This window comes from Siniperca chuatsi, linkage group LG14, assembly GCF_020085105.1.
Source record: "Siniperca chuatsi isolate FFG_IHB_CAS linkage group LG14, ASM2008510v1, whole genome shotgun sequence".
NCBI classification, from domain to species: Eukaryota; Metazoa; Chordata; class Actinopteri; order Centrarchiformes; family Sinipercidae; genus Siniperca; species Siniperca chuatsi.
Window position 1 is genome coordinate 15,702,673 of NC_058055.1, and position 26,564 is coordinate 15,729,236.

At 38.5% G+C, this 26,564-nt stretch overlaps 4 protein-coding genes and 1 pseudogene across 6 annotated transcripts; all 5 read right to left on the bottom strand.

The window, feature by feature from the left end:
• Positions 1–844: 844 nt before the first annotated feature.
• On the bottom strand, positions 845–12,564 carry LOC122888532 (olfactory receptor 2AT4-like). Of its 2 annotated transcripts, none has more exons than XM_044223106.1 (2): positions 12,432–12,564; positions 845–2,125 (listed from the first exon to the last, which is right to left on the bottom strand). In XM_044223106.1, the coding sequence occupies exon 2, from the start codon at positions 2,066–2,068 to the stop codon at positions 1,052–1,054; it is 1,017 nt and encodes a 338-aa protein (XP_044079041.1). In that variant the 5' UTR covers positions 2,069–2,125; positions 12,432–12,564; the 3' UTR covers positions 845–1,051. The 2 variants fall into 2 exon arrangements, with proteins under 2 accessions (XP_044079041.1, XP_044079040.1); XM_044223105.1 differs by lacking the exon at positions 12,432–12,564 and adding an exon at positions 2,303–3,447.
• On the bottom strand, positions 3,593–5,178 carry LOC122888535 (cytochrome c oxidase assembly factor 4 homolog, mitochondrial). Of its 2 annotated transcripts, none has more exons than XM_044223109.1 (2): positions 5,020–5,178; positions 3,593–3,987 (listed from the first exon to the last, which is right to left on the bottom strand). In XM_044223109.1, exon 2 carries the CDS (start codon positions 3,952–3,954, stop codon positions 3,700–3,702), a length of 255 nt encoding a protein of 84 aa, XP_044079044.1. In that variant the 5' UTR covers positions 3,955–3,987; positions 5,020–5,178; the 3' UTR covers positions 3,593–3,699. The 2 variants fall into 2 exon arrangements, with proteins under 2 accessions (XP_044079044.1, XP_044079043.1); XM_044223108.1 differs by having other exon boundaries at positions 3,593–3,990.
• On the bottom strand, positions 7,024–10,781 carry LOC122888533 (annotated as a pseudogene).
• LOC122888529 (olfactory receptor 2AT4-like) lies at positions 10,943–12,217 on the bottom strand. Its single transcript, XM_044223102.1, has one exon. The coding sequence runs from the start codon at positions 12,194–12,196 to the stop codon at positions 11,234–11,236; it is 963 nt and encodes a 320-aa protein (XP_044079037.1). The 5' UTR covers positions 12,197–12,217; the 3' UTR covers positions 10,943–11,233.
• Positions 12,565–16,829: 4,265 nt separating the features above from the next.
• On the bottom strand, positions 16,830–20,510 carry LOC122888766 (olfactory receptor 2AT4-like). Its single transcript, XM_044223597.1, has 3 exons — positions 20,438–20,510; positions 19,501–20,251; positions 16,830–16,979 (listed from the first exon to the last, which is right to left on the bottom strand). The coding sequence occupies exons 2-3, from the start codon at positions 20,182–20,184 to the stop codon at positions 16,830–16,832; spliced, it is 834 nt and encodes a 277-aa protein (XP_044079532.1). The 5' UTR covers positions 20,185–20,251; positions 20,438–20,510.
• Positions 20,511–26,564: the final 6,054 nt, after the last annotated feature.

Consider the following 26,564-nt stretch of genomic DNA (forward strand, 5'->3'; position numbering starts at 1 on the left):
TAACAAACTGGACTGGACCAAGAACACTCAAGCTGTTTACAGGAAGGGCCAGAGCCGCCTCTATTTTCTGAGGAGGCTGAGGTCCTTCAACATCTGCCGGACAATGCTGAAGATGTTCTATGAGTCTGTGGTGGCCAGTGCTATCCTGTATGCTGGTGCATGCTGGGGCAGCAGGTTAAAGGTAGCGGACGCAAACAGACTCAACAAACTGATCCGTAAGGCCAGTGACATTGTGGGGGTGGAGCTGGACTCTCTGGCGGTGGTGTCAGAGAGGAGGATGCTGGCCAAACTACACGCCATCTTGGACAGTGTCTCCCACCTGCTCTATGACGTGCTGGTCAAGCAAAGGAGCACCTTCAGCGGAAGACTCATCCCACCAAAAAGCACCACAGAGCGCCACAGGAAGTCATTCCTGCCTGTGGCCATCAAACTATTTAACTCCTCCCTCTAAGTGTTAGTCTGTATGACCCTAGGTCACTAAACTGGACATTGAGCATTACATCTCCACCATAATTAATAATAATTGTGCAATATTCTGTGTGCTACTCCGTGCAATATTAGTTTTCCCATGTTAGTTTTTCTTATTTATTGTTATTGATATTATATACCTCTATTACTCTCGACAGTACATGCACCTCCGCTTATTACTATTACTTATTACATATTTGGTTACATTGTATTTTATACTGTACTTTCATCATCAACCAGTAAACCCAATTGGTACTCGACACTTAGTTTATCTTATACTTATACCGACCTGATACTTAATTTATTTTCTGACCTGTTTTATAGTGTTTATAGTGTATCATATCATTTTCTAGTACTTTCTCCTGTGTGCACTGACATAAAGGCAAGCTACTGTAACAAAGAGTTTCCCTACAGGGATCAAAAAAGTATTTCTGATTCTGATTCTGATTCATAGCCTTCTTGACACTGATGACCTCATGGTTAAAACTGGTGACCCGTTTGGGACATTTCTGTTGACAGACATGAATAATTATGGCACACAGTTCAGGCTCTTTACTGACCGCACAAATATATTGGTACTAAATTATTGTTGTGTTTTATTAACCCTCCAAGGATAGCTTTTTTGTTGGTATGTTTGTTGTGTGCCAATTGTATTTGTTCTTACCAGTGCCAGGGCTCTGATTTTGATCTCTTTGGTTTTCAAAGAATATACAATAGGATTGATGCAGGGTGGGAGGCAAGAGGCCAGCGACAGACTCAGCACACGCTGGTCCGGGTCAACGAGACGCAGATAAAACTCGATAGTAAAAATGGTAATAAGAGGAATGTAAAATACAGCAACAAGAATGATATGCTCAACACAAGTGGCGAGGGCTTTCACTCGACTGTCTAAAGATTTCATCTTGAATACAGTCACCAGGATGCTGACATATGACAGAAAAATAAAAGTAAAGGGTCCTACAAGAAGCAAAACAGTGAGAAAAGAAGCTGCAGACCACTGCAATGTGTAATCATTACAGGCGAGTCTAAACACAGGTGCATAGTCACAGAAATAGCTGAACACTCTGACAGAATTGCAAAAAGACAGCCGAGTCATTATAACTATTGCAAACGCAAGGATTCCCAGTGAAAAACACCAAGTCAGGCCGACAATACATGACATGCTCTGCAGTGTGTTGATTGAGTTCTGACGCAGAGGGAAACATATTGCGATCAACCGGTCATAGGCAAGTATAGCGAGTGCATATGACTCCAAAGTCCCAAAAGCATAGTAGACAAACATTTGTACCAAACATAAGTTGAATGGAATGAAATTGTCCTTAACGAGAAATATCTTCATCATGCTGGGAATAGTGCATGAGTTAAGGATTACATCAATTACTGCGAGGTTGACAACAGCCAAAAACTTTGGAGTGTGTAAACAACGATTAAAGACAATTACATAGATCACCAAACTATTGAACAGCACTGTAACCACATAAACAAATGCTAGAAAGATGAAGTAGACACTGATAAAGGGAAATGTCTCAAATCCGATGATATAAAAGCCTGGAGGATGAATGATGACAGAGTTGTTTAAAACAGTCCTGAGATAAGACATAGTTGAACTCCACAGGCTGCGTGTTGGAGGATGGCATCGGTTTAAAAGCTCTCCAGTCTAAAGAACAGGGAAATCATATCATTCTGTACATTAGACCTTTATAGAGGCTATAAACTACATGTATAACTTCCATGCCAGTTTGATGAGCACATTTAAATTCAGCAGTATATAAAATATATTCTCAGTAAGTTCAAACATGTATACATGTGCTAAAAATCAGTGAATGCGGTTTACCTGACGTTCTCTTCAGGATTGTTTAGCAGCAGCTCTGTTTGATGCTGCATCCAAAAGCAGCAAACCGATGACTGCATGTCTGACCTGTGTGCACTGGAAGATATACTTTTCTCATTGATCTCTTGAGATAAATCTTCCAGCTGATTCGTACACAGTCATTTTGAAATACCCTATTAATGAGATTAATATGATCTATAATGAGGTTGTAGCTTACTCTGATTAAACGTCTCTTGCATTCAAAACAAACATCTAATGATTGTTTTGAATAATGATTAAGTGAGTTGGAGCATCTCACAATACTCTTTTGGATACATGGAAGATTACAAAGTGAGCAAACAGCAAAGTATTCCCTAAAGACACATGTATCTTTAAACAGGAATGTTAATATACGTATTATACAAAAATACGTTCTGCTCATTGGAGTCACCAGCTTATGTTGTTCTTGATAATGCTTTGATTTCTTGCATTGCAGCTCCAAGACCCCTTTTATCAAACAGTGTTTTTTTAAAAGAAATATCACAGATTTTACAGTTTGGTAGTGGGAGACATCATTTATTCATATTTGTTGAATATTTGTATTTTTAGCTGTTGAGTTTTTGGTGTGCTAGATTTCCTAAACCTTGTCTATGCAGTCACTGAGCCATATACATGCCATGGATGGAGCACTTTCACTGAAATGTACTGATACTGGAATAAGTCAGTGAATCTCTCATTCAACAATTTGTATCCACCCTAAATCCTAAAATCAACTGAGATTCCTTTGAGATCTGTTATCTGCTTCTGTTTAAAGTAGTGTAAGATCTGAATCACTGATTAAACATTTCTCCCTGACACAGATTTTTTACTAAAGAGTATTTATCCCTGTACGCGTTATTGCCTGACTAAATTAAAACAAAGTGAATACTGGTTTGAGGCAGATCAATATTTGAGTTGTTTTTGTTGTTTTTTTAAGATAATGACATACATTTCTTTTTTATCACAAACATAACATAATCAACCATTTTTGTCCATTAAGGATCCCTTAAATTATGTTTTTTAACAATACAGTATTGACCAAGATATGTACTGAGTGGGACATTTTACAATTGAAAAATTAACTTCCCAGTGCTCTCTGGTGGACAAACCATATAATAAAGACACTGTTTCTAAATGACCTCAAACATGTCTTTGGCATTTCTGTACTTCAATTTCTTGTTACTCATCAGCCAACTTATAAACCGATACGAAATATCTGCGATAAGCTTCTGTTTATCAGTTGGGCAACACACACTTGAAAGTCCAAGACAGGAGTTTTGTAGCTTCTCATACTTATTTATTTTCATTATGAATAGTTAAATTAGGTACAGTCTTTCCACCTCAAGCAGGTCCTGTGGTGTGTGTGTGGAGGGGGTGGGAGTTCAGCTGTGTGCAGACTCAGTGGAGGTTGGCTGCTGCTTCAGCAGCTGTTCTTTCTGGGCGTTTTGAAAATTCATCATGCAGTCTTTGAAAGTCTGGACTTGGCTCTGGCACGCTCGCCAGTCCTGGTGTTCTGCCATGCACTCCTGCACAGCATAGTGGAGCTCGGCACAGCCAGTGCGGGATATCATCCGTTCAACAGGGTCGTCCTCATCCTCGTCTTTACGGCTGCGGTCGTGAGGTGAAGGGGACGCCATCCTGTTTCAATGCACAGGCCTGTTTCAGTGGGTCTGCTGAGGACAACACATGATGTTATTAATAAACAAGTGATAATACAGTTTTAGGAACAACCACAGAACATCCTGGCTGTTTGTTCAATATGCTACTCAGGCCTTTTTAGTTGTGAAATGTATCTCTAAATCTCTGGCCGTAAAATCTGTAGTTATTTAACTCATTCTCTTTAAATGGGAGTTTTGAGAGGGTAGTAATTGTATGCTTTCAATTTTAATAATATTTTCTCATCTTTTATTAGTTTTTATGGTTGGTGGTGTGTGTTGTCAGTATATCAATATAACCTGTCTTGTGAGATACTTTGTAACTATATATCAAAAACTGCTTTTTTGAAAAGGCATTTATTGTTTTTACCAACAATTATATAATTTGTGCAATATAACACATGTGTATGCAACAGCAGTGCTGGAATGTAAGTACATTTACTCAAAGATTGTACTGTACATGTAAGTACACTTTTAAGGTATTTGTACTTTACTTGTGGGAAAAATGTACTGACACCAATACGTTTGACTGCTGCATAGTTAATCACAGTTACTTTGCAGATTAAGATTTTACATAGAAAACAAAACGATGATGAAATGTGAACAGTTCAAATTAGCTCCACCTCGACCAGTTGCTACATTTACATGCTTATGTTACATGTTAATGCATTAATAATAACAGTCTGAACAGGGGCATTGTGCACAGAGAGTAGTTTTACATTTGATAGTTTAACGTTAAGGACACTTTGCTGATAATGTCTCTGTACTTTTACTTGAGTGCGATTTTGAAACCAGGACTTTTACTTGTAATGGCTTATTGAATTGTTGTATTTCTACTTTTGTTCAATCACAGTAAATATTAGAATTAGGTTCCAGCAACGAAAAATACTCGTCAGTGTCATTTAACATAATGTGGTTTCAATTTAGTTTAGTGTCAAGTCGTGTTAGGCAGAAAGTAACAGCATACGCTCCTACATAGGTTAGCTAACATAATCGAGAATGAGGCTAGCTAACACAGACTTTCACATTACTCTCCTTCGTTCTCACCGGTTTATCCTCTCTGGGTGAATCCGTCCGTCGAGACACTGAAATTAACTTTCCATCACCTGCATAACTCTGGTGTTTTCATAACCAGCCACACGGTCAAAGCTGTACGTGTTACGCGGAGGACACATTTGAGCGGAGGACGATAGTGTAGCCGTAAAATAGTGCCGTCGATGCATACATCAGTTCCGCTGGATAGCGAGAACACAACTGAAAGTGAAAACAGTGGCGTAACGTGGTATGGGTATCATCGGATGATCCGTAATTCATTTGTAATTTAAAAACGAAAACAACGTAAATCTGTTATTTGTTTCAAAACCCAGCACAAATTCGAGGTACTTGTACTTTACTTGATTATTTCCATTATATTCAATAAAATTCAATTGTATTTATATAGCGCCAATTCATAACATAAGTTATCTCATTGCACGTTTCCTATAGAGCAGGTTTTTATAATGTTATTTACAGAGACCCAACAAATCCCACCATGAGCAAGCACTTGGCGACAGTGGTGAGAAAAACTTCCTTTAAGAGGCAGAACCAGACTCAGGGTGGACGGCCAGCTGCCACTGCCGGTTGGGTTGAGTGAGAGGGGAGGGGAGGGGAAGCACAATGCAAATTCTACCTACAATTTTAAAATAATAATAATGTATTGGTATTGGTAATATTAATATTAATAAAGAAATAATAATAATAGGAATGACAGTGATAGGAATAATCATGATAATAATAGTAATAAGACTAATAATAACAACTGTAGTAGCAGTTGTCGAGCAGGAACACGGGGGCAGCAGGTGGCCCACAATCACCGATCCAGACTGCAGCTCCAGAGGCAGAAATACCTGCTGAAAGCAACAGAAGGAGAGCGGAGAGAGAGAGGAGAAAGCACAAAACTACAGGAGAGAGAAGATGTTGAGTTTGTAACATGCATTAATGGGATAAAAATGCATACAGATGGAGAGGAGGAGAGAGGAAAGATGTGCATCATGGGAAGTCTCCTGGCAGTCTAGGCCTATAGCAGCATAACTAAGGGATGGTTCAGGGCTCACCCAAGCCAGCCCTAACTATAAGCATCATCAAAGAGGAAAGTCTTAAGCCTATTCTTAAATGTGGAGATGGTGTCTGCCTCCCAAACCCAAACTGGGACCTGATTCCACAGGAGAGGAGCTTGATAACTGAAGGCTCTGACTGCCAGTTCTACTTTTGGAGACTCTAGGAACCACAAGTAAACCTGCATCCTGGGAGCACAGCGTTCTAGTCGGGTAATAAGGTACTATGAGCTCTTTAAGATACGGTAGTGCCTGACCATTAAGAGCTTTGTAGGTGAGGAGAGGGATTTTCAATTCTATTCTGGATTTTACAGGAAGCCATATGCAACTTTATACCTCTATTCCACTACATCTCCGAGGCAGTTATTGTACTTTTGACTCCACTAAATCATCATCATCTTTAGTTACTTTTCAGATTACAATATTTCAAACCCCTCCTGTCCAGTGAAAACCATGTATCTCCAAATTAGACTTTTTACTGTAGTGTTCCCTTTTGGGTAGAGAGAATTTTCCTACTTCTTAAATTGAATTAAAAATTAAATTTAAAACTTACCTTGGCTGGAAAATGCATTGTCACAAAGAAACTTTGCTGTTTTTCTGAGCTCATGAAAAATACTTTTTAGAGATAAGTGGTTCTCACAGGACAGCAAAGCTACAAACATGGTGATCTTATAGAATATGATCCATTGCTGTAGATTAAACTACCCAACAGTACATAAAGTAGTTAAGATTAGCTCAACCTTAAACATCTACAGCAGTAAAATGCAACATACACATTAATGCAGCATTAACATTAATCCAGAAACATCAGATTTAATAGTAAAACACTGACAGAGACCATTATTCTGCAAATGAATACTTTTACTTTTGATGTATTAAGTACATTTTGCTGATAATACTTACATACTTTTACTTAAGTAATGTTTTGAATGAAGGACTTTTACTTGTTGAGTGTTTTCACAGTGTGGTATTAATACCTTTACATAAGTAAAGGATCTGAATACTTCTTCCACCACTGCAATGAAGTCATTTACTAAACAAATTGTAGCCTAACTATCCATGAATATAAGGTAGCAGAATGAACATATTGTTCATAGCTATCCTGGAGTGCAATTTCAAATAGCAGTCACACGATCCACCTGAGTCAAACACATTGGTATGTGCTTGCACTCAAGGCTACATATTAAAGCCACTAGAGGACAGGCGACATAACCATTTTGTAGCTCATGTCCCCTCGCTTACTGACAGCTTAATATGTTGTATGATGTTCAGCAATGCATACCTGTATACTGTGCCTGAAGTTCATGCGTTCATGTTAGCCTGTAGAATACATATGCCTATAGCCTGTTACAAAAATGTCATTGTGTATTGAAGTAGGCCTACTTATAAAAATCTATGTTCTTCATAGCCTATTTTATAAGGTTTTGAATTGTTAACATTTAGAAACTAAAAGATAAACTAAACATAAAAACATTGTATTATCTCAGTGTAGCAGGTCTGTTGCTACTGTGGGTTCCCCTGGCATAAACATGAACACAGCAAGGTATTGTACAGGTCACATCTTTTTATTTGCTCAGACTGCTCACACACACACATATTTTCAATAGCCAACAAAATACTCAACCACCGCGCTGGTCGAGATCCTCTTCTTCTTTTTATCACTGTTTACCCCAAAAGTCCAAAGTTGCCAAAGCCTGGCTGTCTGTTTCATCTGTTTGTGAGACCCTCAGGCCCAGCATGCTACTTCAAATAAAGAGGAGAGAATAATTAGTGAACAAGACACAGCAGTGTCAATTATCTCTCCCTGATGCTGCTCACCTGAGCCACTCCCCCACATCTCCCTCTGCAGCTGACAGCCAGCCATGCCCACCCACACACTCAGATAATATGAAGATCAATGGACTGTGTGATGTGACTAATGGAGCTTACCTAGAAGTGGGCTATTGGTTAATACACCTTAAAGAAAAAGGTTACTGTATATCCCTAACTATTTTTAAATGGGGCATAATTTAGGCAAATCTCTTGTTTGATTGGGTTCCCTAATAGAGCAAACTGAGCCACTGAAATTAGAATAAATTTCCAGACTAACAAAGAATAGTTCACACATGCAGGTAATCTTCCACAGGGAAACAAGAGAAAGACAGTTATGCAGTTGTAGCCTCATTTGTTTTTATTTTAAACATTTCGACCATTTTATTCAAAAACATGAAATGACTCAAATCAGGAGGGGTTAAATAAAAAAGGCTAATCCGGGCAGCAGTTTCCTGCAATTTCTTTTAGGAGACAGAGCTCCATGGTGACGCCACATGATATAGCAGGACACATGGGATCACAACCTGGTGGAAGATAAATCATTAAAGTTTGAACAGAAATAAGACATCATCAGCTGCTCTGAAAGTGTCTCCTATGATGCATTGATCAGACTCTTTTAGTTGCCCATAGAGTAATAATTCAGTAGTTTTCATTAGTAAAACATCTCATCAAATGTAACATTGCCAAGTTTTCAACATTCCATAATTTTCCACATTTGACATCTTATATGAACACAAATGTTTGAAGACAAATCACATATTTCAGCACAAAAAACATGCAGACACAATTGAACAAACCACCTTTATCGGGTGGGATTCATTTCAAACCTCACAAGCAAAAACGCTGTTCTCCAACAATGTCTGTCTGTTCAAAACCATCTTTGGTGGGCTGTGAGGACCAGCTGAACCTTTAGGGTATTTCTAATAAAGCACATGTCTATATGTGATCTTCATCAAATAAATGGTGTTGGATTGATGTGCACCAACTCATCTGCAATTGCCCCATTGTGGGGAACAACCTTGATTAAAATGATCAGATGGGACTCCTCAAGCGTGTAAAGCATCATCGGTGAGAAAAAAATTATTTAAAGATTTTTAAGGCTGTGAAATTGCATGACCTCAGAATTATCCCTTTGAGGATGTTCTTCCTATTTTTTCTATTAAGAAACCAAAATAGACAATTTAAACTCATTTTCAAGCCCTCTTCCGAAGAAGTGCTGTTACAAGGCGGTCTTGTGTCGAAGTCTGTTCCCTGTTTTCCCGCGTGTGGGGAAGGTTACACTTACAAGCAAAGCAGTGATAATTGGACAGGGTTAGGGATAAGGTTGGGTTCAAGTTAAGGTAACATACTGACGGGAAACAGACTTCGACACAACACCTGTACAATCAAAGTGTCAAATTATAAATCATATCATATTGAAAGCCTTATTAAACCTGTTTTAATAAAAAACTGGAATTAAGAAAACTGGAATTAAGAAAAGGAGCCCAGGCTATTGACTTTTGACCTGCTACACAAACATTTAGTCAGAATTTTTGCAATGTTTCATTAACCATACAAGGTTTGCTCTTACGTTGCTCTGTGCCAATTGAATTTTTTCTTACCAGTGCCAGGGCTCTGGTTTTGATCTCTTTGGTTTTCAAAGAATATATAATAGGATTGATGCAGGGTGGGAGGCAAGAGGCCAGCGACAGACTCAGCACACGCTGGTCCGGGTCACTGAGACACAGATAAAACCCGATAGTAAAAATAGTAATAAGAGGAATGTAAAATACACCAACAAGAATGATATGCTCAATGCAAGTGGTGAGAGCTTTCACCCGATTGTCTAAAGATTTCATCCTGAACACAGTCACCAGGATGCTGACATATGACAGAAAAATAAAAATAAAGGGTCCTACGAGGAGCAAAACAGTAAGAAAAGAAGCTGCAGAACACTCGACCGTCGAGTCATTATAACTGTTGCAAACGCAATGATTCCCAGAGAAAAACACCAAGTCAGGCCGACAATACAAGACATGCTCCGCAGTGTGTTGATTGAGTTCTGACGCAAAGGGAAACATATTGCAATCAACCGGTCATAGGCAAGTATAGCGAGTGCATATGACTCCAAAGTCCCAAAAGCATAGTAGACAAACATTTGTACCAAACATAAGTTGAATGGAATGAAATTGTCCTTAACGAGAAATATCTTCATCATGCTGGGAATAGTGCATGAGTTAAGGATTACATTAATTACTGCGAGGTTGACAACAGCCAAAAACTTTGGAGTGTGTAAACAACGATTAAAGTGAATTACATAGATCACCAAACTATTGAACAGCACTGTAACCACATAAACAAATGCTAGAAAGATGAAGTAGACACTGATGAAGGGAAATGTCTCAAATCCCATGATATAAAAGCCTGGAGGATGAATGATGACAGAGATGTTTAAAACAGTCCTGAGATAAGACATAGTTGAACTCCACAGGCTGCGTCTGTTTAAAAGCTCTCCAGTCTAAAGAACAAGGAAATCATATTATATTGTACATTAAAACATGGACTTCTATGCAGGCTATAACATAATGGCAACATACATATCTGAGCCCAAATACAGTTCATTTCTCTACATATCACTTTCTCTCCTGCAAGTCTTAAAGAATTTGAAAGAACCAGAAATAAACAAAATAACAAAACAATTTAAGTCAACCTATGTTTTCATATGGAGGGCGGTTCATTGTGGTGTAATGAACCCTGGGAACTAGCTTAGCTAAACTTAGTTCATTATGATCATTATGAAATTGCATTTCTGATGAGGAACAACCAGCACACTGACTTAAAAGCTCTGCAAGTACTTCAGGTAAACACAGTAATGAGACCTTCTGTTCTATCAGACAATTTATGAGGAATATAAATGTGACATACAGTAAAATAAAGTCAAGGAGTGTTTCAGATAGGAGCGTTTGGCGTAACAGATAAGGGTGAGAACAGTCAAATGTACAAATGTCACTGAATAACATGCAAATACAACCAAGTATATTTTATGTCTCAATACCAGTAAGTGGGCATATATGGTTACAAAAGAATTGGGACATGTATTTTATTCACTTGTTGAATTTCGCAAGCATTTAAATAATGGCAGAACATCAAATAAAGATAAATATGAAGAAAAACATGCTGAATAATAAGGAATGAATAATATGACACTGCAAATGTCTGGAAACCTGGCTGTTTTGAAATGCTGATGAATCAGACAAACCATCCCTGTCTCACCACAAACACACACACACACACACACACACACACACACAGTCCTGCCTGTTTCCTGAGAGTATTAAAACCTTCCACAGATTGTTTTTGGATGGAAAGGAAAGTTGTCAAGGGCTTGTTTTCATTCTTTGGACCAGTGCCAGGGCTCTGATTTTGATCTCTTTGGTTTTCAAAGAATATACAATAGGATTGATGCAGGGTGGGAGGCAAGAGGCCAGTGACAGACTCAGCACACGCTGGTCCGGTTCAATAGATCGCACATAAAGCCCAACTAAGAAAATGCTGAATGTAGGAATGTAAAATACACCAACAAGGACTAGGTGCTCAATGCAAGTGGTGAGAGCTTTCATCCTACTGCTTACTGATTTCATCCTGAACACAGTCACCAGGATGCTGACATATGACAGAAAAATAAAAGTAAAGGGCGCCATCAGATTCACAATACTAGAAGTTGAAGCCACAGACCACTGCAATGTGTAATCATTACAAGCGAGTCTAAACACAGGTGCATAGTCACAGAAATAGCTGAACACTCTGACAGAATTGCAAAAAGACAGTCGAGTCATTATAACTGTTGCAAACGCAATGATTCCCAGAGAAAAACACCAAGTCAGGCCGACAATACAAGACATGCTCCGCATTGTGTTGATTGAGTTCTGACGCAGAGGGAAACATATTGCGATCAACCGGTCATAGGCAAGTATAGCGAGTGCATATGACTCCAAAGTCCCAAAAGCATAGTAGACAAACATTTGTACCAAACATAAGTTGAATGGAATGAAATTGTCCTTAACGAGAAATATCTTCATCATGCTGGGAATAGTGCATGAGTTAAGGATTACATCAATTACTGCGAGGTTGACAACAGCCAAAAACTTTGGAGTGTGTAAACAACGATTAAAGACAATTACATAGATCACCAAACTATTGAACAGCAATGTAACCACATAAACAAACGCTAGAAAGATGAAGTAGACACTGATGAAGGGAAATGTCTCAAATCCGATGATATAAAAGCCTGGAGGATGAATGATGACAGAGTTGTTTAAAACAGTCCTGAGATAAGACATAGTTGAACTCCACAGGCTGCGTGTTGGAGGACAGCATCTGTTTAAAAGCTCTCCAGTCTAAAGAACAGGGAAATCATATCATACTGTACATTAGACCTTTATAGAGGCTATAAACTACATGTATAACTTCCATGCCAGTTTGATGAGCACATTTAAATTCAGCAGTATATAAAATATATTCTCAGTAAGTTCAAACATGTATACATGTGCAAAAAAATCAGTGAATGCGGTTTACCTGATGTTCTCTTCAGGATTGTTTAGCAGCAGCTCTGTTTGATGCTGCATCCAAAAGCAGCAAACCGATGACTGCATGTCTGACCTGTGTGCACTGGAAGATATACTTTCCTCATTGATCTCTTGAGATAAATCTTCCAGCTGATACTGACAAAGTCATTTTGCAATACCCTATTAATGAGATTAATATGATCTATACTGAGGTTGTAGTTTACTCTGATTAAACATCTCTTGCATTCAAAACAAACATCTAATTATAGTTTTGAATGTTGATTTAGTGAGTTGGAGCATCTCACAATACTCCTTTGGATACATGGAAGATTAAAAGGTGAGCAAACAGCAAAGTATTCCCTAAAGACACATGTATCTTTAAACAGGAATATTAATATACGTATTATACAAAATACATACTGCTCTTTGGAGTCACCAGCTTATGTTGTTCTTGATAATGCTTTGATTTCTTGCATTGCAGTTCCCAGACCCTTTTATAAAACAGTGGTTTTTTAAAAGAAATATCACAGATTTTACAGTTTGGTAGTGGGAGACATTATTTACTCATATTTGTTGAATATTTGTATTTTTAGCTTAGTTTTTGGTGTGCTAGATTTCCTAAACCTTGTCTATGCAGTCACTGAGCCATGTACATGCCATGGACGGAGCACTTTCACTGAAATGTACTGATACTGGAATAAGTCAGTGAATCTCTCATTCAACAGTTTGTATCCACCCTAAATCCTAAAATCAACTGATATTCATTTGAGATCTGTTATCTGCTTCTGTTTAAAGTAGTGTAAGATCTGAATCGCCGATTAAATATTTCTCCCTGACACAGTTAAGCCGCCATTGCACAAACTGCTACTTTTAGATATCTGTTTACAAGATTTTTTTTTTACTAAACAAAGATTATTTATCCCTGTGTGTATTATTGCCTGACTAAATTAAAACAAAGTGAATACTGGGTTTAACGTGGTATGGGTATCATCGGACAATCCATTATTCATTTGTAATTCAAAAATGAAAAAAAACTTAAATCTGTTATTTGTTTCAAAACCCAGTACAAATTTGAGGTATTTGTACTTTACTTGAGTATTTCCATTATAATCAATTCAATTTTATTTGATTTATACAGTGCCAGTTCATAACACAAGTTATCTCATTGCACTTTTCCTATAGAGCAGGTCTAGACCGTACTCTTGATATTATTTACAGATACCCAACAAATCCCACCATGAGCAAGCACTTGGTGACAGTGGCGAGGAAAAACTTCCTTTAAGAGGCAGAACCAGACTCAGGGTGGACGGCCAGCTGCCACTGCCGGTTGGGTTGAGTGAGAGGGAGAGGGGGAGGGAGGGGAGGGGGAAGCGTAATGCAAATTCCACCTATAATTTTAAAATAATAATAATGTAATGGCAGTGGTAATATTAATATTAATAAAGAAATGATAATAGGAATGATAGTGATAGGAATAATCATGATAATAATAGTAATAAGACTAATAATAACAACTGTAGTAGCAGTTGTCAAGCAGGAACAAGGGGGCTGCAGGTGGCTCACAATCATCGATCCAGATTCTGCATCTCCAGAGGCAGAAATACCTGCTGAAAGCAACAGAAGGAGAGCGGAGAGAGAGGAGAAAGCACAAAACTACAGGAGTGAGAAGATGTTGAGTTAGTAATATGCATTAATGGGATAAAAATGCATACAGATGGAGAGGGAGAGGAAGAGAGAGGAGCTCATTACATCATGGGAAGTCTCCTGGCAGTCTAGGCCTATAGCAGCATAACTAAGGGATGGTTCAGGGCTCCCCCAAGCCAGCCCTAACTATAAGCTTTATCAAAGAGGAAACGTCTTAAGCCTACTCTTAAATGTGGAGATGGTGTCTGCCTCCTGAATCCAAACTGGGACCTGATTCCACAGGAGAGGAGCTTGATAACTGAAGGCTCTGGCTCCCATTCTACTTTTGGAGACTCTAGGAACCACAAGTAACTCTGCATCCTGGGAGTGCAGTGTTCTATTTGGGTAATAAGGTACTATGAGCTCTTTAAGATACGATGGTGCCTGACCATTAAGAGCTTTGTAGGTGAGGAGAAGGATTTTAAATTCTATTCTGGATTTTACAGGGATCCATATGCAACTTTATACCTCTACGCCACTACATCAAATATTGACAAATACTAAGACAAATATTGACTCCACTAAATTTGTCTGACAGCTTTAGTTACTTTTCAGATTACAATGCTTACAACCCATGCTATTTACGAGATAACCCTGACATAAATGTCCAGTGTGTAAAGTATCACTGATGAACAAAATGATTAAAGATTGTATATACAGTTATATGACAGGTGATAAAATTAAAGTTTCCAATTCTACTTTTATTAAGGTTATGGCCTTGAGTGATCAACTGACTCTACAGCCAAAAAGATGGGTATGCATATAATATTACATATAATGCAACTTTAATTAAATCACATTCAAATTATATTAATCACCCCCAATCCTGCCTTTTTAAATGCGGATCACCCGCTCAGGGATTCTTTGAGCAATTTTTCTGCTGTTACTCTGCCTTAACTCGCAGTCATCATGTCTCTTATGAGAGTGTCCTTCAGCCCTCTGGACAAAATCCCAACTAGGTTTTTATTGGAAGTTATGGATTGTATTGCGCCCCTTTTACAAATTAACAGCTCGCTTTCTACTGGCTGCGTCCCTGATTTCTTTAAAACTGGTTGTGTCCAGCCAGTCCTAAAAAACCTGGGCTTGATCCCACCCTCCTGGATAACTATCGCCCAATCTCCAAATTGCCTTTTATTTTGAAGATTCTTGAAAAACTTGTATCTAAGCAGCTTCTTGCTGCTGTGGAAAACAATTATACATTGAAAAGTTCCAATCTGGCTTTCGTCAACACCACAGCACTGAGACAGCCCTTCTCAAAGTCACCAATGACCTTTTAATGAATGCAGACGCAGGCATGTGTTCAATTCTTGTGCTGTTGGACTTAACTGCTGCCTTTGATACAAGTGATCATGGCATTCTTTTAGATAGACTGAGGCACTGGGTGGGCACATCTGGCACTGCACTAGACTGGTTCTCATTTTATCTGTCCAATAGGAAATTCTGTGTCAGCATTAATAACTTCATGTCATCCTTCTCCCATATCAAGTACAGTGTGCCTCAAGGTTCAATTCTGGGACCAATACTGTTCTCCTTGTACATGCTTCCTTTGGGTGATGTAATCTGCAGACATGGTATTTCTCTTCATTGTTATGCAGATGACACGCAGTTGTACCTCCCTGTAAAGCCCACTGACCTTAGTATGCTGAGTTCTCTGCAGGACTGCCTGTCTGACATAAAAAATTGGATGTCGATAAATTTTCTTCAGCTCAACTAAAATAAAACTGAAATCCTTGTTATTGGGCCCCAACACATCACTAAACAAATACTGCCATCTACTGGTAACCTGTCACAACATATCAAGCCTGTTGCAAGAAATCTTGGTGTCCTGTTTGATAGCAATTTATGTTTTGAGCAACATATCACTAAGCTTGTCCAATCATGTTTTTATCACCTCAGAAATATTGCAAAAATCCGATCTATTTTAAATCTTAGTGATGCAGAAACTGTTGTACATGCTTTTATCTCCTCACGCCTTGATTATTGTAACAGCCTGTTCACTTGTCTTAATCAAAAAACTTTGACACGACTGCAGACTGTACAAAACTCAGCTGCTAGGCTGTTAACCAGGACAAAGAAGTACGACCACATAACACCTGTTTTAGGCTCTTTACATTGGCTCCCTGTTGGTTTTAGGATTGATTTTAAAATCTTGTTGATTACTTTTAAGGCTCTTCATGGCCTGGCCCCAGATTATATTTTAGACCTTGTAATCCCTTATGAACCTTCACATAGTTTGAGATCTTCGGGCATGGGTCTCCTGTCTGTTCCTGAGTCCAGGATGAAAACTAAGGGAGACAGAACTATTGCTATCAGGGCACCAAGGCTCTGGAACAACTTGCCCGAAGAAATTAGGTTGTCTGAGTCAGTGTCTTTGTTTAAGTCTCATCTCAAAACACATTTTTATCTGAAAGCATATCCTGTTTTTACCTGAACTGGCTGTTTATTTTACTGTTTATTTTATTGCTTTTGTGTATTTTATGTATTTTATTTCTTGATATTTATGGCACACAGTTCAGGCTCTTTACTGACCGCACAAACATATTGGTCCTAAATTATTGCTGTGTTTTATTAACCCTCCAAGGATAGCTTTTTTGTTGGTATGTTTGTTGTGTGCCAATTGTATTTTTTTTTACCAGTGCCAGGGCTCTGGTTTTAATCTCTTTGGTGTTCAAAGAATATACAACAGGATGGATGCAGGGTGGGAGGCAAGAGGCCAGCGACAGACTCAGCACACGCTGGTCCGGGTCAATAGATCGCACATAAAGCAAATTATGAATATAGGACTGTAAAATACACCAACAAGGACTAGGTGCTCAATGCAAGTGGCGAGAGCTTTCATCCTACTGCTTACTGATTTCATCCTGAACACAGTCACCAGGACAAGCAGACAGAGTTTAATAACTGTGAGTTCCCAGGATTACTCACGTTGCAAAGAATTTAGGAGCATCCACAGTGTAATCACTGCTTTATTTGCACAGTTATGTTTGTTTTCAGGAAATGTAGAGGAGGCAGGAGGAGATTTTGTATAGAAATCATTATTGAATATACTGACAAAGATGTATAAAAAATTACTTTTGTGACACTTTCATGAGACGCTGTATACAAATGTAAGAACTCACAAAACATTTTGTGTTTGTTCAGAATGAATAAACAGTGACAAACACATGTAATGATTTGTCTATTGCATAATGTTCCCTGAGGATGCATTTATCATTAAACAGGCCATGGTGAGCAAAAACAAAATGGTTTTAATGAGTCCAGTTTATGATGCCAACACCAGAGAATTTTGGTTAATGACCTTGACTTTAACAAACAAACCATTTACTGTGTAATCTTCAGACTAATTAATCTCAATTGCACCTATTAGGAATAAAAACAATTAAAAATGGAGGGAAATGGGTGTGGGTGTGCATTCAGTCGTTTCATTTAAATTACACCAGCTTCCAAAGGGCCGCAGGGGAAACGCCAGAAGTGCTTTTCCTTGATACTCCACCAAGTGTCCTCTGACTACCTTTTGTTTAATCAAATGACATGTTTAAGCTCTAACCTACTAGTTCTGCTTTGTTTGATAAATTGTAGGCCTTCTTAAAGGACTTACAAACACAATAATTTCCATTCAGACTTTAAAGTCAATTTACCATTGGCTACTGTTTGTAGCTGTTGTTGTGGAGAGATGTTAGAGTGATGGGGCTGCCACATAGTCAGGCGCCCCCTGAGCAGTTAGGGGTTTGGTGCCTTGCTCACGGGAACCTCGGCAGTGCCCCGGAGGTAGATTGGCTCCGCTCCAACTACCAGTCACTCTGACTGGTCTGTGTTGGACTTGAACCGCCCCCCGGTTCCCAACGGTCTGAGCAAAAACTCTTTTTGTGACTATAGAACTCTAAAGCTAGGTTTAAATTACAGGTCTCATTTCAGTGGATATTTTATTTGTAATTATTTGTAATTATATTATTTTGTCCAACATGGTGCTCATTTGAAACATTGACAGATGTGCATGCAGTAAAAGCTATCAATGACATGCATGCTTAGCCCATTGAATGACTTGCATATGTTGTTCATGGTAAACTTTGACTTTTTGGTTTTGGTTTTGTGCAGTCACAAAGAGTCACAATTACACATTTTAATTATCCCTCTGCTCATATTTTCTTTGAGCACTGCACTGAACTGCAGCACAAAATGTTTCTGTTTAAGCAGTTAATATTCATCCATCCTGTGTCTACAGAAGTATGATTGACGTTTTTATAAATTTTAAAAAGTCAAAAAAGGTTAAATATTCATCCTAGAAAGTGATATAACATAATGGCAACATACATATCTGAGCATATCAGTTCATTTCTCTACATATCACTTTCTCTCTTGAAAGTCTTAAAGAATTTGAAAGAACCAGAAATAAACAAAATAACAAACAATTTAAGTCAACCTATGTTTTCATATGGAGGGCGGTTCATTGTGGTGTAATGAACCCTGGGAACTAGCTTAGCTAAACTTAGTTCATTATGATCATTATGAAATTGCATTTCTGATGAGGAACAACCAGCACACTGACTTAAAAGCTCTGCAAGTACTTCAGGTAAACACAGTAATGAGACCTTCTGTTCTATCAGACAATTTATGAGGAATATAAATGTGACATACAGTAAAATAAAGTCAAGGAGTGTTTCAGATAGGAGCGTTTGGCGTAACAGATAAGGGTGAGAACAGTCAAATGTACAAATGTCACTGAATAACATGCAAATACAACCAAGTATATTTTATGTCTCAATACCAGTAAGTGGGCATATATGGTTACAAAAGAATTGGGACATGTATTTTATTCACTTGTTGAATTTCGCAAGCATTTAAATAATGGCAGAACATCAAATAAAGATAAATATGAAGAAAAACATGCTGAATAATAAGGAATGAATAATATGACACTGCAAATGTGTGGAAACCTGGCTGTTTTGAAATGCTGATGAATCAGACAAACCATCCCTGTCTCACCACAAACACACACACACACACACACACACACACACACACACACACACACACACACACACACACACACAGTCCTGCCTGTTTCCTGAGAGTATTAAAACCTTCCACAGATTGTTTTTGGATGGAAAGGAAAGTTGTCAAGGGCTTGTTTTCATTCTTTGGACCAGTACCAGGGCTCTGGTTTTAATCTCTTTGGTTTTCAAAGAATATACAATAGGATTGATGCAGGGTGGGAGGCAAGAGGCCAGCGACAGACTCAGCACACGCTGGTCCGGGTCAATAGATCGCACATAAAGCCCAACTAAGAAAATGCTGAATATAGGAATGTAAAATACACCAACAAGGACTAGGTGCTCAATGCAAGTGGCGAGAGCTTTCATCCTACTGCTTACTGATTTCATCCTGAACACAGTCACCAGGATGCTGACATACGACAGAACAATAAAAGTAAAGGGTGCCATCAGATTCACAATACTAGAAGTTGAAGCCACAGACCACTGCAATGTGTAATCATTACAAGCGAGTCTAAACACAGGTGCATAGTCACAGAAATAGCTGAACACTCTGACCGAATTGCAAAAAGACAGTCGAGTCATGATTGCCGTGCTATATGCTACTCTGCCCAGACTGTAAACCCAAGTCAGGCCGACAATACAAGACATGATCGGCAGTGTGTTGAATGAGTTCTGACGCAAAGGGAAACATATTGCGATCAACCGGTCATAGGCAAGTATAGCAAGTGCACATGACTCCAGAGATATAACAGAATAGTAGACAAACATTTGTAACAGACATAGGTTGAATGGAACAAAGTTGTCCTTAAAGATGAATGTTTTAATCATGCTGGGAATAGTGCTTGTGTTTAAGATTACATCAATTACTGCGAGGTTGACAACAGCCAGAAATTTTGGAGTGTGTAAGCCGTGGTCTCGGGCAATTATGTAGATCAATAAAATATTGAACACTAGTGTAACCACATAGACAAACGCTAGAAAGATGATGTAGACACTGATGTAGGAAAATGTCTCAAATCCGATGATATAAAAGCCTGGAGGATGAATGATGACAGAGTTGTTTAAAACAGTCCTGAGAAAAGACATAGTTGAACTCCACAGGCTGCGTGCTGGAGGACGGCTTCTGGTCCACGGTGCGGAAAAGCTCTCCAGTCTGAAAAAGAGGAAAACAGTGCATCTTATTTCTTGTCAAGTTACTCTTTCCAATCACATACTTCAAACGAACCCATGTACACTTCTGCGTTTGGCATGAAACCAGATTTTCTCATCCTGAGTGATGAATATAATGTATCATCATTAAGTCAAACACGTAACAGAATACAGTGTACTTCTGGCTCACCTGTTCTGTTGATGATCGTTTTACACAATGTGACTCCATATGATGCAGACTCCAATAGCAGCCATTGAATGCCTGCATGTCTGACCTGCATACAATGGAAAATATACCCTCTTCATAAATCTCTAGAGATAGCATGCAGTCTTCTAATTAAGAATAATACTGATGAACAATACAGTAATGAACAGGGCCCCATTACTGAAATTGCAGGTTTATCCATGGAGTGTATTGTCTTCCAACTTGTCTTGCAGACAAAACAAACGTAATTATTGTTTCTGTAATTCTAAGCACCTCATTACTCTTTATCTCAAGAGCAAGAAAGTGCAATCAGCAATGTTTGGAACAAAAATGTAACTTATATTCACATACATATCTAAATTGTTTGACTCCTAGTTTCATCTATAAGTCAAACATCACCATTTTGAAATTAATTATAATCAAATTATAGGCCAGTTTTATTCTTGTCTTTACAAATATTAGTGATTTAAGCAGACCTGTATTTCCATCAGACAACATTAATAACTTAGATTGTTGTACTGTTAAGTCCATGTGTTAAGAGACCTGTCAATCGAGTGGGAGTAATAATCAATTTTGCCTTTTAATAAGGAATTAATAAACAAATATATATGAAATAATATAGCCGCAAGAGGCAGTTCAAGCCAACACAGACTGTTAGAAGTTTAATGTTTTTCATCTGGTCCTGGTCAAATGTGGCCTAAACGTAACAAAAATAGTGAAATCTCTCTTTTTTGATCTGATCTGATTCATAGTATGATTCATGTTATGCCACACACATTTTTTGTCCTTGTAGCGCCCCCTAGCAGTCTATTTGAAGGAAAATTTCAGGGCATGTTTCAGGTTTTTATGTGGAAAATATTCTTAAGTTTTGTGATGATTGGTCCAACGGTTATTGACTTTGGTCTATGTATGTGCTGCAAATAAGATATCAACAAGCTTTAAACAACTTTTGATAAGCTTCGTCCAATGATCCACCAAAAATTTGGTAGCAATCAGACCTACGGTTTAGGAGGAGATGTCAAAAATGTGTTTTTAAAAAAATTCTAAATGGCTGAAATTCTAGTTAGGCAGACTTGGTGGTCCAAGAGGCTTTTTTGTAGAGCACATTGAGCTGGACTTGTGGGCATGGCCTGTAATTACAGCAACAACATGTGGCCGATTTGGCTCATATTTCTGTGGAAGGATGCACATCATTTCCAGTTATTTGGCCAAGTTTTGAGTTTCTAGCTCATTCCAGCTCACGGGAATTTGAGCCGCAGCATAAGACAAATAATATACAGTGACTTGATTTAACTGTCCTTGCTAGTAAGCCAGTTTCAGTGAGACAGCAGAGTCAAAGGTAGATCTACCCTTGATATAACTGTCATCATGATTTTAAGAGAATGTGTACTTTGCTCATAAATATTTACACTCTTGTTAGTACATAAGTAAATCTGATTTAGGAAAAGGGCATTACAGATGAACAGTTCCTAAATCAATGTTTCTCTCCTAATTACACAAGCATCCTAACGTCCCAATATCTTAAATAAACTGTCCTAACTTTAGGATAGCCATCAAGCTGTCATATTCCAAGGAGGCGTGGCATGCCCTTTTGTGTAAACTGACCCAAAACCTAATTTTTCTGTAACATTTGGGTGATTAGGAGAGCAAATCTTATCATTGATTTAGGCTAGTGTATGCATATTTATTGTACAATATAATTCATACTGTAATTTCACATGCACATTTTCCTTTTCCTGTTCATCTTTATGAATTAAGACTCAATGTTCATTTCTGTTTATTACTGAAGGTTTAGAAATCCATCCACAATTTATGCTGCTGTGTCCATCAAGCAGCAGCACATGTGGATGGGGTCTTCTTTGGGCAGGTGGGCTATGACCTGCTTTCCCTAGTCCAAAAACACCTCAGAGTTGATCCATCTATTGTCTTATATTCTGACAAGGGTGTTGTTTGGTGCCCCAAAACACCAGTCAGCCCGGAGCCTTTTTCCTTTGAGTATGACAAGTAGCGGCCCATACTCTCCTGCTGCATTGAGACACGCCAGCAGCGTTGTTGTTTCTCCCCTCTCATTTGCAGTGATTTCAAAGCAGGTCGATCCTACTTCAGCCAAAACTCTTGTAGACAGGAAGTGGTCCTGTAGGCCTGTTTATCACACATGTGTCCTGGGAGGTCCTGGATCCCGAGCTCAGTAATCATTTCGCTGTAAGAAGCAAACCACTTTCTGTTTCACACAGAAACAGGGTTAAAGTTCTCCAGCTTGCTCATACTAAGGCCTGGGTTTCTCTTTAGAAATCCTTGAAACCAGTAGTGACCAAACCCCCAAACCATGATAAAGACAAGATGAAGTACGATAAGATAGGATCCCTAAAGTTAGTTAGGATTTTCTTTTGTAATACCAAATTGGGAAAATCCTATCGTAGACTCTTCCTGTCTTAACTTAAAACTTAAGATAGAAAGTTTCTGTAATACAGAAATCTCTTGACCAGTCAGGTCCCTCAATTGTCCTGATGTAAGCCAGAGATGGTGCTGGTCTAGACCTTATTGACCTATCATGATTAGAAAGAAGACAACATCATTGTTAGTTTCTAAACCTAATGGCTTGTGGCTGAAGTTTGTTGGAAAGTTCAAAATGCAGAGTAGGTTTATTTCTCGACAAAGAGAGAACAAAACTATTAACATTAAATCAAAAATTCCAACAGAAATTGTGTGTGATAACTTAAATCAAATAATGCATGAATACAGGAAACACACAACATGGCTGAGGAGGAACAAAGAATGAACCAAGGGAGGGAGGTGGGATATTTAGCCTCTTGTTAGGTAAAGTGATTATAGTTGAGCAACTTTAGACATACGCCATCTTAGATGATGGCTCAGAAAAATCTATTATTCTACCTGGTAAACATCTAGAAGTTAAGGGCGACTGCAAGGTCCTCAGTCTTAAAACCATCTGACAGTTCTGCAAGTGTAAGGAGCCACAGTAGCTTTCCATATATCACCAGCAGGAGACCTGTCAACAAGATATCATTTTCACTGTTAATGAACTTAGTTTGATGGATCATTCCTGTTCAGCTGCTGCACTACAACTACGTTACCCTCACCTCAAGAGTTTACCCTCGCCTCAGCTCAACAGAGTTCAGCCACTTATTCTCATTGGACCTGATCATCCTCATCTCGTCAATCCCATTGAACCTGTGCACACTGGCCCTCCAGGAGCCCCATCCGGAGTCTGTACAGCTTTTGGATGGGCTATGCAAGGGTCTTCAGGGCTGAACCTGCCTACCTCACAAGGGCAACTTCTGCACTGAAGGATCAAACAGCTGTATCATAGAATGTCTGAGGTTGAAGCACAGTGTAATCAGTAGCTGACGTGGAGACAGGAATGAAAATAAAATAAAGCTGCTCTGCGTTTTGAACTTGGACTCCTGCCTCATCCATGGGTCTCTCAAACACACCTACCTACTAGGCATCACGTTCAGAACCTAAGATTATCGCACACAATTCCTGTTGAGATATTTGATTTAATGTTAATAAGAACTATAAATCTTTATATGACTTGAAGTGAGTGAAAAACAAAAAAATGTATAATGCACCATCTTCTCTGAGGGGGCAATTATCATCAAACAGTACGTAATGACTCAAGGCAAAAGGACTTTCTGCTGCATCTAACACCTTAGAGTCTTTCTAATGAACCCAGTTTGAGATTTCATCATCCAAGAACGCAAGTTAATGACCCTTACCTTAACAAACAAACCATTTACTGTTTAAACATTTGCCTAATTAATCTCACCTGCATCTATTAGCAGGTCTTGCAGTCTCATATTTGGAGGGAAATTGAAGGGAAATTGGGGCCCTGTGCACTGCCAGCTTTTCACCAAGAGTATCTCTTCAGAAACAAGTTAAGTTTCTTACAGTACAGTAACAATACAGTAACACATCATTTGATATTTTGATCTCCCATATTCAACCATGACTAATAAAAATACAATACTAAGTGAATGACTATGTACTGTTAAATTATGGGAAAAATAGAGATAGAGATAGAAACATTCATTCATTCTCTTAAAAAAACTTACACACTTTGTTTAAACTTGGAGTGTATGACATAACAAAATGTAACGACATTGACAATGAATACTATTTCCCAAGAGGGCTTTTATCACCAAACAGGACACAGTGACCCCAGACAATAGGATTCTCTCCTGCTTCTTTGACTCCTGGGAACCCTGCTAATGAGCCCTAATTGTGATGTCATTACCAAAGGATGCTGGTAAATGCCTGTAACAAACAAACCTTTTACTGTTCAGACTTAAGCCTAATTAATCTCATCCGCAAACATTAGGAGGTTTTTCACTATCGCAATTACAACTGTAATGAGAAGGGACTTTTACAGTGATATTAATGAGTCATTAATGTTCTTGAAAAGCTCATTGTCTAATAGTCACCTCCACTCTGAAGGGCTGTAGGAGTTAGGCCTGCAGTCTCAGCCCCTAGAAGCCTATGATGCCCTTTCTGAAGTCGCCTTTCTATTATTAGTAGGCTAATAACTTTAGATTGTGTTCACAGTTACTTGCTGCGTTGGCACTGGACACAAACAATGTACTGCAAAATCATCAAAATGAACGCAATTCATTGGATACTGGGCTGACAGCTCTCAAGACATCTAGAAACTAGTTGTGTGCAGCAGAAAATTCTAAATTCTTCTTAACAACCTGAGAAAAGAAAAAAGTTGTTGGTTATGATGTTCTGGGTAACCACAATCAACCAAAAATGTACCATCTGATGTTATTTTAAAGGTATTTAAAGCAAGGTGTACGTGAGCTTTCAGAAACGTCCCTCTAAAACAGCAATATGTTATAAAAATGGTAAAAAATATAGGTGGCACTAGCAGTGATGTAATGCCAACTATTCAATGTGACTTTAAGGATCCACCTCATGTCCAGATGTTTGTGAGTAAACGTATGAAAACCAGGAATAATGCAGGGGGGTTGCTAAATTTGTGAGGGATAATAATTAGGAATGCACCAATCCAACTTTTTCTCTCCCAATACCGATTTTGATACCTCAGTTCAGAGTATCTGCCGATATCGAGTACCATTCTGATACCAGTGCTCTCTTTTCCCCAAATTTAAAATCTGTATGCCTCACTGCACATGACTGATTGGGACTGTTTTTATGTAGGGTAACATGAGACCAGAGGTTGCTATGGCACTAAAAGCAGAGTCAGTGGCCAAAGGAATATAATGGATAAAGTATTTTTTAAAATGACATTGACAAAGAAACTGTATTTAATGTAGATCGGACGCAACTGGCAACCTGATCCGCTCAATCAGGTCAGTATCAGGGCTGATACTGATCTGGTGTATCGGTGCATCCCTACTACTAATCTGGCTTCCTATGTAATGTGTATTTAATTCATGTCATATTAAGCTAAAATATCTTTTTGGTAGTCATTAACTGTTTACCACCCACTGTTCTGCCCATGGTACACTGGCACGATGTAGAACTTTAACAGACTGCTAGTACTATGAGGTTACATGAATATAAACATGTAATAAATGTATCTCTATTTATTTGTACACTAGATTCGACTCTCGACAGTGTGTACAACTGAAACCTTAAAAATACGGTGTCTCCATACTTTCAAAGCAGTCTGGAAGTCCAACAATGTAATACAACCTTAAAAACGTTTTGCCCAAATTCATCACAAGGGTCTGACAATCAAAATTTAGATTGGCCATCGTGAAAAAGTGGCGAGAGTGTTAAAGGATCAAGGAGACTTTGAAAATAGGGAAAGTTAGTGATAAGGCCCAGCCAAGAGCCCAGCATGATCCATGAGAACAAAGCAGATAAGAGCTGTCTTCAGTAGTTTATTGTAGTGTACAAAGTCAGAAAAACACAATATAAAGTTATAAGCTAAGGAAGGGCCATTTGCTCAATGCTAAAATTGCACAAAAAGAAATCTGTGGTTAAAGACAAATGTCTCAAATGTCAAACCCACACTAAAACGTGAAGTGAAGGAACTGTGCTAAACTGCTGTTTTAATATCACTTCCTGTTTACACAACATGAGAAGACTGGGTACACATTCTTTTTAATTAGTTACAGAGGATTGT